Source organism: Egretta garzetta, unplaced genomic scaffold, assembly GCF_000687185.1.
Source record: "Egretta garzetta isolate BGI_Z169 unplaced genomic scaffold, ASM68718v1 scaffold18, whole genome shotgun sequence".
NCBI lineage: Eukaryota > Metazoa > Chordata > Aves > Pelecaniformes > Ardeidae > Egretta > Egretta garzetta.
This window is the reverse complement of record NW_009260616.1, coordinates 2825376-2839192: the sequence shown is the minus strand read 5'-3', so window position 1 is coordinate 2839192 and position 13817 is coordinate 2825376. Positions and strand designations below refer to the sequence as shown.

Below are 13817 nucleotides of genomic sequence, written 5' to 3'. Positions count from 1 at the left end.
ATCGGAGACATGCCATTTACAATACTTTATGATTTTTTTTCTCTGTAAAGATATTCAGATCAGAACAAGTACAGTGAAAGGCTATAAGGCTGATCAGAAGGGACTAAAAGCTGCTGCTTGTTCCACCTAGCAACCAAAAGCAGCAAAAAGATATATCATAGGAAAATGTCGCAAAGAGCAAAAAAATAGAAAAAGACAATCCTGATCAGGAGGTATAAAATTCAGTTTATTAAAAAACCCCTCTTTTGGCTTCCAATCAGACAAATGAGATTCTGAAAAAGCCCTCCTGCAAAAGTAATGGATGCAAAAAATTAAGCTAGAGCTTGATCCTTTGCTTTAATGCAAAGTCTAATCTTTAATGAAAAATATTGCTATAATTTTCAAAGAAATAAATGTGAAGAAGACCACAGGTCACACAATATTTGGATTGTAGTGGAAGTGAAAGGAAACAGACTACAGTACTTACCTCATTCTTTAACTTGCTTCCAGAGAACCTTTGAAAATAAACACATTTGATTATTTCTTCATAAGCAGAACATTTTTAGAGTTTGTGTGTATATATATATACACACACACACATATAAAATAGATATAAAAAACTAGATCAATTAGAAAAAGGAATACATTTCTCCAAATGTAATTATAATGAAAATCATGCTTTTTCTGAACTTCTTCCATTGGTTTGCAAGTGCTATAACGGTAATGTATAAAACCCAGTTTCAGTTTTTTCTTTGGATCTTTGCAACTACACAAATATCAAAAGGGCAGCATGGGTACAAGTCCATAAGGTCTTTACCAGGAAATACATAAACTTTTTGATACAGCTGAATAAATACAGAGTAGAAAAAATATATCTAGAAATTACACTTCTCAGGAAAATGAAGAAACCATAGCGATTTTCCATTCTTTTTCACCACAGTATTATTTTGATGCAGGTGAAATGCATTTTTAAGATCAAAGATTTATTAACTGTCAAAAATGTCTTGCAGTATAGTGAATGTCCTATTAAAAGTCCAAATAAGAGATTGCCAATGAAGTCATTGGACTATCAGGCAACTCTTCAGTGCAGAAATTAGAAAGCACACATTTTAAATTATAACTACTAAATTAGAGAAAGTGTAATGATAGAGATTCTAATAGATCAGTATAATGATAAATGTTGTTTGATTCTTGTTATTTCCTGTCCTGCTAGCTGCCAACTGATAAGATACTGTGGGCAACATGAAGTCTTATTTAGTGGCAATATTGTGATTTCGTGCTGTTGAGATGCTCTGCTGGCAGGACAGAAAACCAGAGACTGAGCGCTTGTGGAATTCCTCCTGCCCAGGTCAGGCACAGGCACCTGACAGTTCCCATTGCATGATTATCCAGCGTACGTCACCTACAGAGTTCCCTTGGTTGTTAGTGATGAGTATGAAAGAAGGCACGACTCAGCTGATTACAACATGCAGCTAATTAGCTTCGTAGCTGGATGTATTTCTGCAGATTTCCACATGTACAGCAAAAACATGAGGCAGCATCTGCTAGCATTGCTCCTTCAGAGCCTTAGTCGCTAGCTAAAGCTACCCTTCATACAGTGCTGGGGATACTAAGGATTTTTGGTGTTAGGTATGCTCCTTTCACAGTGCAAGGCTTGATATTTAAAGGAACTGGGAGATCAAATGTACAGTGGAATTTAAAGATTCAGGCTTCTGCAACTCTGCATTTAAGGACTATTGTACTCGGCTCAATTACCTAAATATTAATACATGAATGCCAATTAAATTTGAAACAGCAATAGAGGCCTACAGTTAGGTAACTAAACTGAGGCCCATTGCACCTTCTAATCGTTTGACAAGCTGCCTTCTAAACATGCAAGCCTTGTGGTAAAGGCCTCCATATTTGTGCATGAGCATGGTGTGATCTGATACCATTATCAGCCCATACATTTTCCCTGCCTATTTCTGCCCCAAGCTTAATCCAGAAACCATTTTTATAGCTCACCTACCAGAACAGACATCTGACAAAGGACAGATTTTATGATGGATCATTATATGCAGCAGCCAGCAACTGGGAGCTTCACTTTCAGTTTTGAATCCCTACACTGCCTAACTCTTTCCTTACCCAGAAGCTTGTTCTTAGCCCCAGGCTACTGCGTCATTCTCTTCACGCAGAGAAATCCAACCACAGTGATGGCCCAGACTGTGCAAAATGAGCATTTGAGCTTCTGTTTTAAATCAGCTAGAGAGACAATTTGACTGCTGGACCCTGAAAACTGAACACCTCATACATGAGAGCACAAGCCCTAACACAAAGAAAAGGTTCCTACCTAGTGAATCTAGTGAGTACTCCTGAAAATCTTAGAGAGTATGCCATCTTTCTGTGGGTGTACGGTGTACAGTGTTGGAAATCCAGCCATGGGGAATTCCGCAGAATCTCCACTTTCTTTGCATTCATTGCTGCTAGATTGTGCAAGGACAAAGGTTTACGTGAAAAGGGCACTGGCTGACATAAAGCTGAGGACTAAGAGTGATTATATTCCCTTAAATGAAAATAACTGTCTTTTAGTCAATTAAGTGAGCAATTTGTTCAAGATAATTCTGTATTATGAAAGAACCTCAGCTCTGGATAAATGCCTTCTGGACAAGGAAATGGCATATTCCAGTCTATTATACCTTAAGTCCTGCAGTGGAGAGATCCTTCCTTTTAAGCATCATTGGCAACATTACCCTCAATTTTTACACTTGTCCTGTTGATTGGAAAAAGTCTATTCGGATATAACCTAAATCTGCCAGCAGCTGAATTTTCTATGTGTGTTTATAAACTCATTTATTCCTTTCCTTTCTCAGAGTCCCCACTTATACAGGTATACTGCTGTAGACAATGAAAGCCGTCATTCAAGCCATATGTGAACAGAGACATTTGTTTTACGAACTATTAATCTTTGGCAAACCAACAGGCAGCTATCGTAACGTATTGATCCTGCTAGCTGTCTCTTAAATAAATATAATTAGAGCTTCCTGGGTTAGGTTTAAACTGATATTAGCCAGTCAAAGGACCTGTAAATATTAATCTACACTGACCCCTCCCTCCTGCCCACAGGTGCCAGCTTCACACCATTCTCCAGACGTTTCATAATGGGAAGCTGTCCTGGGGAAAGAACTCAGAGGGTGACACATAAGCAAACAAAATGAGACAAGCGTTCTGGAAATGGTGTTTTGCTGCCTTACACTAACTTGAACAAATCCGCTACTGGTATAAGCTGATACAGGTCTACACTGACTGAGGTGCGGCCATACTGGATGATACTAGCAAAAGATCTAGATCAACGTGTTACAACAAAACTGATGTCTTTAGAGAGCAAACTGCTACCTAAATCTGTGAATGCCAGACACTGAGATATGCAGCAATACTAGTTCTGGTATCAACAACAATTATTGTCCTACAAATACCTTCCTAAGAGAAGGCTAAAGTTAGACCTTCACTGACTAAGTCCCAGAATTTGTGTTACTGTACCTGGTTAAGCCTTTGCCAGAATACACAGAGTGGTAATATGCACTGCTTTCTTTAATGCCAATTCCATAGTAGTGATACCTGCAGAAAAAAAAAAGATGCGTGTTTATGAATGATGTGTCAAGTAAAGCAAACTGCCAAATTGATTTTCAGTGCTTTCCGAAAACTTTTCTTAACAGTGTTTACCAATTCCTTTCACTGACATGGAACAAAATCTGGTCTCATAGAAAACAGTATTGTCATTATTTGATCCAAAATTCAAGGCTGGGATCTTCCTTATATTTAACACACTTACTCTATTACTAAAATGTAGCTGGAACAGCAAATCTCCTCGAAACGTTACATCTCTTTTCCTTAATGTGCATTCTCTTTCATTTTACTGTTTGTTGAAAGGGTGCTGTGTTTGATCTACCAGGTTTATTTTATCAGGCTTGCCACTGTTATGTCCAGGCAGTCCCACAGAGCACTTTTCAGTTGAAAACAACTCGCCAGTATACCCTATAAACGAGTGTTCAGCCTCCTATGACTAAAAATGCTGACATGTCATTCATTTATTCTTCTCTCAGGTATATGGTGACTGACTCTGCTGAATTATTTAGCTGCTTAGGCAGTTCTCATCCACACTTGTCTCCCTTGCTGCTCTCCTGGAAGTTACTGCTCCCAAACAGAGCTGGAAGTAGGAAACATATGCCTGTTGCTCAGCCTCTGCAGTGCTGAGCCCAACGCCTTAACCAAAGACACTAAAGAGGGTCGATTGGTGCTAAGAAAACTGGCTGTGCAGTAGATACTTACTACGTTCCACTGATTTTGCTACAAAAGAAGTGACCTTCAGGAGAAGGGCAGGAGAGCAAGCTGGGGGCAGCTCTTTCTTTACTGGTCATAGCAAAGTTTGCTTGAGTTCATTTATCAAAGCTGATAGGCCCTGTCTTATAAATTCCACTCGATAGATTTAAAAACTGATTGTGTTAAACCAAATTTGTCTAAGAATGTTATGAGCAGCATACTCATGATCATTTGTTTGTTACTGAAGTTAGCCTGAAAACACCATGGCAGCTGGTTTAACTGAACTGCTTCAAAGTAACACCTGTAGTTCAAGTACTTTGCGTGTAAACCAAGCCTAACACAGAGGTAACATTTTGCAAGGCATTGCACCAACTTCACTGAAACTTCTCAAAAGCTTGAAGAAATGCACGCTTAAGACACAAAGCCCTCGGCAAATATTTCATAGAACACATAAGCAAAAGTTTTCAACTCATCTCTGCTGTTCCTGGTGAAGCCCATTAAAAAAAATCACCATCTTACTGTTGGTTCTTGTAGGGGACAGTCACAGGTAAGAACAAAACCCCCAAACGCTTTATATTTACAAAGCTGACTAAAGGCATTAGATACAAATAGTATTTAAGAAAATGTTCAGTAGGATGATACATTTGTTCAGCATAGGTAGCTTTGAAAATCTCAGCTGAAATAGTAATGCTGTTTCTGGGCAGACTGTTGTGTGCATTCAGGACTTTACAGCCAAGAAATGTGTCAGAAAGCGGCTGCTGTTAAACATCATAGCTTTTACTGTTTGCCTGAAACTGGTGAGTCTGCATAACACCACTAGATCGCAGTAGTGTCTGGCGACCCATAGGAAGACCAAAAGTTTCTCACCTATTTCATTACTGTTATTTTTCTTGCCCTGAAGCAATTAAAAAAATTATAATCTGTACTTTTCAAGCCCTGTCTGACATTCTTCATAGAGTATTAAGGTAAAAAGATTTTTATTCTTTTACAAGCCAAAGTAATTAGCTGAATAGCTTATTTTGGACTCCCTGTTGAGAGTAGTAATTCCAGACACACTGATAACATCTTTAACCTACAACTTCAAGTACTTTCTTTCTGTCTCTTTATATGCATATTTCTATGTGTATGTACAGTATATATGTGCCTTACTATTTATATTTCTATAGTATAATTAATAAAGTTAAATGAGTCATCATAAGGAACTTATTTTCACTTTTTGTAACAAAACTTTCAAAAACTGAGCTGGACTGCTTTCCTCTTTTAATTTCAGTGGTTTGTTGTAACATATGTTCCTACGCAACTAGTAGCCCTGATTTTAGCATACACTGACACAAATGATAGCTGATAAGGAAATGACAGGCTTAAGCTGTTCAGGGACTTGCAATAACTTGTTATCACAGGGCCAGCTGCCATATCAGTTTTATTAACCCACTAAATCACTCCTAATAAATAAGATAATAGTTTTCAGACATGATGGATAAAAGCTAAGATTCATCATTGATCAAAGTCTACACAGAAATTAAATTGTAACTCAAGCTCAAACAGTCTTCTGTGTGTATGGACTAAGAAGTACGTACAATTTCCCAAATAGCTGCTCCAGGTAATTCACGTACTGTGAAGATTATAACTGAAATTCTAGCAGTGACCACAGTACGCTTGACATTACCTATGCAAAAAGGCTGATTCAGAACCTGCAGTACAGACAACTGTTCCTTATGAAATGCTAATCTAAAAGAGCAGTTTGTGCTAGGTCTTCTTCCACTCAGCAGGAGCACAGAAAATTTCCCCTACATTCAGCAATCTGGAGTGATCGGCATGGGCGTGAGAGATGAATGAACTTTGTTAACAAAATTGTATCCAATGAGTTGTACCTTCTTGGCCAAATGTTTAAACAAGTGTTTTGGTATTGACACTTTTGTACAAAAGTTTTGTCAGATGTAAACACAGAGATAAGAAACTCTGACTTGAAGGTCTAGGATTTATTAGACCCATTTTTAAGTCTCTCCTTTGCCCAGAACAGGAAATGACAAATGCTGCTTGGAATCAGAGGGGGAACCAACATTTGCGTATCTCACACCTTAGAGTAGCACCTGTATCCCACACCTTAGGGCAGCCTTGCTTTCTCAAATCCAATTCATGCTCATGAGAAAGCTAGAAAGAGCTTGGCCTCATTTCGGTGTGGGAGAAAAAACCTACTGTCACCTTGAAAATTATGGAAAAGGGAACGGATTTTCTTTGCTTTCTTCTGACCACAGCCAGGCTCTATCGATAGCATTACGGTGTATGCACGCAGTGTGCAGCGAGGAACTCTGTTCCTGGGGAGTTAGCCTTTCTTTGCAATACAAGAGCAATGCTTCCATTGGAGAGGAACTGTCTTTTTCCTTTCGTGCTTTTGCAGCATCTGGCTCAGTAGAGCCCCAAACACAATGATCAGAGCTCCTGGGCAATACCACGGTAGAAAACATCACTCTCTGGAATAGCGAGTACTAGTACTTCTTCTACTAACATTATACTGAAATAATGACAGCAACAACAGAAATAAAACAATGACACTACGCTACCATGCTTCAAAAAATAGGATTTAATTGCTAGTAAGAAGTGTCTCTTACCAGTCCCAGTAACCCAGCTTTGTTCCGCACAGAAACATAAAAGCAGAGGGTAACTAATAGTTTACTGAAACTGATGAACAGTCCCTTAATTTCCTTATTAACTTAATGGAAATGCTTCTGTAAATTACACTTGTGTAACTAACTGCTACCTGGTGAAAGCAGAAGTGAATTTGCTCCTTAGTGAGACTGTGTTTCTGAGAGGAATATGGTCCACAACATCAGAGAGAGATAAAAAATAACAAGAGATTTTTATTTTATATTGTCACTTCTCTATGACTACTTGCTGCTGTATTCACTCTCTGAACTGGAGATATTGTCACTTGTGGCTTTTGTGAGGCCCTTTTTTGCACAGCAAGAACAACATACCTTCATGGAAATGACAATTGCAGAGAAAAAGTCTCTGAGGAAAACTCTGATGAAGAAAAATAAGAAGAAACAAATGCCAGATGTTCAAACAAAACCTGCTGATGCCTCATCCTTTTGAGGAAATTGTTCAAGAACAGTTAATCTGTATGAAAATATGGCACATAATACCACCAAGGTCAGCAGAGATACGGGATCTGCTCAAGAAATGCTGGGTATAAGGTATTTCTAGGTATTTCTGTGCTGATACTGTTAAATGTCTTAGAGAAAAGGGGCATGTAGTGACACATTTCCCAACACAATTAATTTTGTAGCTAGATTCCCATGTCAAAAACTAGATTTGAAACACACCTTTTACTTAATAGATGTTGACTTACTGTGTTTTAAATTATGCAGATACATTATATGTTTTGGAAGTTTGGATCCTGACTGGATCTTGTCTATCAATTTATTAGATATGTCACATCAAAAATATAATGAGCATTTGGGACACTTTTCCAACTGTATTCTCTCATTCATTATAACTTGAAAGTGATTCTCCAAATATGTTAGGTTATGAACCTGGCTAAGGCTTACTTAACCAAGGCATTCATGAATTAGTCCTCAAATATTCCTGCACAGGTTGTGAATGCCAGACCTCCTAAAAACTTAAACACAACACCAGCAGGAAACATCAATCTGTGAAGCTAAGTCTACACCAGCTTATGCCTGTAACCATAGCTGAACTTCATCACAGCAGACAATATATGAAATCCCTCTTTTCCCCTATATAGAACCTTTCTAATAGTAACTCTCCTCAAAACCCCTCTATCCAGCATCTGTAGGTCATCTACAAAAAGAGAAATGAACTTCAGTTCCAGTTTTCCTCTACACAATACAGATTGTGTCCTGAAAAAAATCAATGGATTACAAATTTGTAAGACTGTGACAGAAACTATGCAAGAACCATTCCCTGTTAAAAAAAAGACAAATATTCTATGCAGGCTTTATTTCCTTTGGAATTTATTTTTAATAATGATGATTTAAAATAAATACTTGAGACATACTCAAGAAATAGAATGTCTTTGTAAAAATTTGTAATTTAAATTTTTGTAAAAATTTGTAATTTAAATTCTTCCCCACCTTTGTTTACACTGCAACAAAACCTAAATTCACAAATGACATCTCCTGTGCATTCTTCAGCAAAACTAAGGTGGAATCAAATGGCTATGTCTCATGTTTCTAATGCAGGAAGAAAACCAAGCGCAACAACATGAAACAACCCCCCAAAACTATAAAAGTAAACAATACATCTTTCAGACATTCCTAATATATTGCAAGGCACTTAGGAAAACCACAGTCTTGTAGCTTTTTCCCTTTTCAGCCTCCTTTAGTTTTGAGTTTTGCTTATAAATTACTGAAAGACAAGAGCAACTTTGTCTTTCAAGGCTAAGTCATTCAAAATAAAGACTTTTTCCAAACAAACAGAATGTTTGAGTTTCTTCTATTACTACCAGTATTCTGGTTTTCTATCATCTTCATTATCAAAATGTTTCTTTGATAATTTTCTGGGGTTTGGTTCTGTTCCAGTAAACCATCAACCCTTTCTGCTTTCTTCCATAAGTCAAGGATACTTTCATGAATTTTATTCAGTAAGTACATAAACACACTTGTATTTTTAAGCATGAGAAAAACCCTAGGGCTACTCACACATTTAACAGCATGCATTCCTAAAATACAGGCATTAATAATAAATGTTTTATTTCTGTGTATACACAGAAAGCTGGACACTCTCTATCCTAATTTGCTCCTCGTAGCAAGGTCTTATTTTTAGAAAAACCTGTTTTGAAACCAATAGAAATATACAGATAAGGATCTGGTCTAAATTCGATTTGGGATTGAAAACCATTAAGTTGTTGGAGTTATTTTAAAATAATAAAATTGTTTAATTAGTCCTATTTTATGTAGAATGATATGGGCACACTATTTGTTTTTTTAGAACCAGATATTTATAAACACTGAAATAACAATTCAAAGCACAGCACTCAGAAAAGCTCAGAGACAGTCTTGGTTTCAGGGAATACAGAGAACTGTTGTATTTGTGATTCCCCAAACAGGAACAGAAGCTTCCTAGAATTACCTAACTCATAGCTTGACACTAGCAATACCCTATAGCGTTATTTTGACTTCTCTACATTCCTTACATCAATACACCACACAGTTTTTCATATTAAAAAACCAAAATCAGATTGGGTACAATTCATCAGTCCTTCCTCAGCAGTCTTGGGGTCAGGCAGGACGTAGGAGGCAGGGTGGATATAAGGGAATATGTTGTTACCGCTGTTCACCACAGTTTTACAATAATTTTAGCATGGCCAAAAGTGTAATGACAGAACCAGAATTAATAAAAATTTCACCACAGTTGATATATAATCATCTGTGATCTATTCCCACAGCCTAATATTCCAAATATACAAATTAATTGGATACATTATTTATCAAATGACCGTACTATAGGTTGTGTACTTTTCAGGGTTTTTATAAGCTACTTGCAACAAAGAGCAGACATATACCTTCTTCTCAATTTAAGACAATGCTTTTTTTCTGTTGTCTTTAAATCAATCCATATTGTTATATAGAGAACACAATGAAAGTTGTTAGATTTGCAAAAGGCAAATAAAATCATAGTTAAATTGCACAGTATTTATAGAAAGATGAACAGCTGTAACAAAGATATATGTATTATATAATGGTTTTTTACACGTAACATTTTGACATATATTTGCAACAAATGCATGGCTCTATAAACATAATGACAAGGTTTAGAAGCTTAAGCAGATTAATTTTAGAAATTCTGCCTGCAGTAATGTTTTCAAACTCAAACTCTGTATCAGTTTCATCATGTACATGAAAGTTATCACTTGCAGCTTGTCTTCTGAATAAACCCCCCCGCTAATTAGTATATATTATGGAGACGTGGAAATACATGTCATTCTCGAATGTATTCTGTAAGTGCATACACAGGTAATTGTGCCTTACTTTGAATGGCCCCTTGTTCCAAGCCGCCTTGTGGTAAGGAGAGGGAATTTCTGGCGAATGGTCTAAAGAGAAAATAACTGTATTAATTTCTAACACTGGTATACCTTCTTAGCAATCTGTTCATAGAAAAATGGTAGTGTAAATATATGGTCTAATGTAGTCAATGAATAAGTATTTCTGACACTTATGTCACAACATAAACAATTAAGCATGTTTTACTCTGCAGGGGTCCCTCCATCCTCGTCCATCTCACTGTGTACCTCCAGTCTTCTCGCCCATAAACTCCTTTCCACCCTTCCCACCTGTTCTTCCTTTCCATTTTCACTTCTATAAATCTAATTTTCTTCACCAGGATCCTGTTTCATTCAGGTCCCTAAAGTACAACTGCATCTCTTGCTTCAGAGAGCCAAACAGATCCAGGGAAAGATCTGCCCTCTAGCTATTCTGTTTTCAAAGTCAAACAACTAGAAATAAATTGATTTTTGATTTGAAAGGTGTGAGCTGAAGGTTAAAGCAAACAAATATTTGCCTTGCAGGTATTTCTGTGTCCTCCACTATCAAAGTGCTGGACAGTCTTAAACTTATTTATGCTCACTGAAACCCTATGAAAGTTTCTGTTAGCTCTATGCTGTACATAAAGAATTCGTGTTATGTGATTTAATCCAGGTCAAGCAAAACATTCTGTCACTGAGCTCCTGAGATTGAGATTAGTGCCCTAAAAACATCCTCCCCTTCCTGTAAAGAATTATGCTTAAGGCAAAAGGTTTATTAAGTGAAAAAGTAATTCAGTAATAGAGGTAGATCTAATAGATACATCTAATAGATAGACCCCTGTCAAAACAACATTTAAATGGAAAGCTATTGTCTTCCTCATTTATACTGAAATGGTGTAATGAAAATCAGACATACACTTTCTCAGTATATCCAATTCAAGAGGAAAAAAATAGTAAGTGAACATTTTATGAACTGGATTTTAAATCCATTATTATTATTTAATTAAATTAATGCATTTGGCTATGTATGAACAATTACTAGATCAGCAGTGTTTAAAAAAAGATGATCCTTGAAGCATTTTTGGTTTCCTGTTTCACTAACTACTCAGGATTTAATTTGGAGAGTTCACATCTCCCTTTCATTAAATGATTTCAGGATTAATTGTAGGGAAGGGTAGAAAAGAGGATGAATCAACAATTTTTCATTCAGGAGCTCTTTGTGTTATTAATTTTTATTCCCCTTCTTGTATTGCTTCTTGTGTCACATCTCACTTTACACTGCCTTTAGTATAATTAAAAGTGTCTTCCATGTCAGATCTGGTTTTGAGGAAAGAACCTTATTAACGTCATCATCAAAAAAGAAAGAAAAAAGTGAAAGAAAAAAGCTCCTGGAGAGAATGTTTTTTGGTTTTTTTATATGAAATAACAATAAATCAAAGGGAACTTCAGCTTCATTCTCCTATAACATGGTATCATGAAATCTCTTCATACGGAACAGTATAGTTAGTTAGATTCCATGTACGTTAGCAGTAGAAAACATGAGAACTTGAGAGGCATTTTGACACAGGTGTACTAAATTGTCATTCTGTCAAAGAATTAGGCTAACGAATTGTGAAGAGATTTTTTTTACCTTCCCAAAAGTTGCGGCACAGGCAGGTTCCAGCTTCTCTTTTCTGCAGAAGTCTAAATAATGTGCATAAAGGATGCATCTTGGTAAACAAACTCCTTCACAGACAATGTAGTTTTCTTCCAGCCTGTACGGAGAAAGAAACTGCCAGAATAAGAAGCAACATGCCACATCTCCCCTTTTTATTTTCCTTCTGGTTTTTGCTACTGCCCTCTTCTCTTTTTTTTTCAATTTTACTGAAGGTTTCCATGAAAGCACACAGATGAGTTTCTACAGAATAAGACAGACGCTAGAGACTGACTCCACACTTGGCGGTTAGAGTAGTTGCAGAACACAGAAAAACCCAGGGCCAGGTCCCTTTTCTTAATGAGTCTTTTTTCAATGTCTGGACTTTTTTGCTTTCTACAAATGATTAAGTGATCATCACCTAGGAGCCAACTTTGCTCTGAAAATAAGAGCACTAACTAGACTATGAAAGATGGGTTTGTCTGTTCTTTGAACAGAGCAGGGGCTTGAACTTGCATCTTCTGTCTCACTGTATCTTTAACACCTGGTCTAATGTCCCTTTTCTTCTTCCTTCTGTTTTTTAATTTCCATGTTGGACCTGAAACTTCTTCTTGACCAAACCATACTGAAAAGCAAAGAATCAGCTTTTACTGAAGGGGATGTATTTTAATGTAGCTTCCCAACCAGCTTACAGAATGCAAGTGCCTAGTGGTGGTCATTAAAGTAAAATTTTTAAAACTGAAGTAAAAACCTGGTTGTCTTCACTTGAACTGAACTCTTGGTAACAGCTGGGTATTTCACTGTTGTCCTGTTTCTTTTCTTTATCAGTTTACACTACTTGTTACTCCTGGGATGATGTGCAATAAATTTATTTCTCACGTTACACAAATCTGTAAGAAAATACTGTGTGGTAAACGCTGCATACTGAATAATTTTGCACTGACTCACCAGACTCAAATCCTTACAATTTACGCTCAGAAGTCAGATGTAAACTAGACCAAGAAACTGGGAAATTTAGATTACTCTCATTTTTCAGTGAGAAGGAAAAAAAAAACCAACCAGATTTGCATTTGGTAACTACGTTCCCATTTAATTCAACAGCACTCCTCCCTAATCTCAAGTGTGCTTTAATAGAAACATTTATCAATTAATGCCTGCAGAATTTGACCTCTTATTTGGTTAATTTTTGCCCAGACAAAACGAAGTAAAAGTAGGGCTTCCACAGTATAACGTAAAAAAATACATTATAAGGCAGGGAAAATCTAACATTCGTAGCCTTAAAGGGTAATTAAGACATCCGTTCACAAACGTAAGCCTTAAGAAACATTTCATTCCTACATTTTTTGATACGCTTCATTGATTGTCTACATTTCATCGATAGCCACACACCGTGAGAATCGGACAGAGATTCCTGTTAACCGATAAACCTCTGCTAATTTAAAAAATCAGACATTTGGGGGGGGGTGGGTGTCCTTATTTGCAGACGAAGCGTATCTAGGAAAAAAAACCAAACCAAAACCGCAAAAAAAACCAACCGAAAAACCACCCCGGAGCCCCACAAATGACAGGTATTTCTAAGAGAGGTGGGAGACGTAACCCTCCTTGCCGGCTGGGCTTTTACAGAAAGGTCCCCTCGGGCCTGACAGACGCAGGCACCGGCTCGGTCCCGCCGGGGCAGCGCCGGGCTGTCCCCGCCGCCGGAGCCCTACCATTGCAGGGTGAGCTGCGTCTGCTTCTTCTTGTCCTTCATGATCTGCGTGATGCTCTTCTTCGCAGACGGGCTCCGCTCCGCGGCTTTCAGCGCGCCGCGGCGAGTACCTGCATCCCCCTCCTCCTCCTCCTCCTCCGAGAGGGCTTCGGTGCCGAAGCGCGATTCTGAGCGCCGGCGGGGGAGCAAGAAGAGAAGAAACCCGAGGGCACCGTTAC

At 37.7% G+C, this 13817-nt stretch overlaps 1 protein-coding gene across 1 annotated transcript in view; it reads right to left on the bottom strand.

Moving 5' to 3' along the window:
* The window catches only part of RFX6 (regulatory factor X6), a 38903-nt gene that overhangs the window by 20789 nt on the left and 4297 nt on the right, over positions 1 to 13817 (bottom strand). The window contains exons 3-7 of the mRNA XM_009645184.1: positions 13601 to 13766; positions 11889 to 12012; positions 10266 to 10327; positions 3496 to 3573; positions 467 to 494 (exon numbers count right to left, since the gene is read on the bottom strand). Of these exons, the coding sequence (XP_009643479.1) occupies positions 467 to 494; positions 3496 to 3573; positions 10266 to 10327; positions 11889 to 12012; positions 13601 to 13766 (458 nt within the window). The remainder of the gene's footprint in view (positions 1 to 466; positions 495 to 3495; positions 3574 to 10265; positions 10328 to 11888; positions 12013 to 13600; positions 13767 to 13817) is intronic.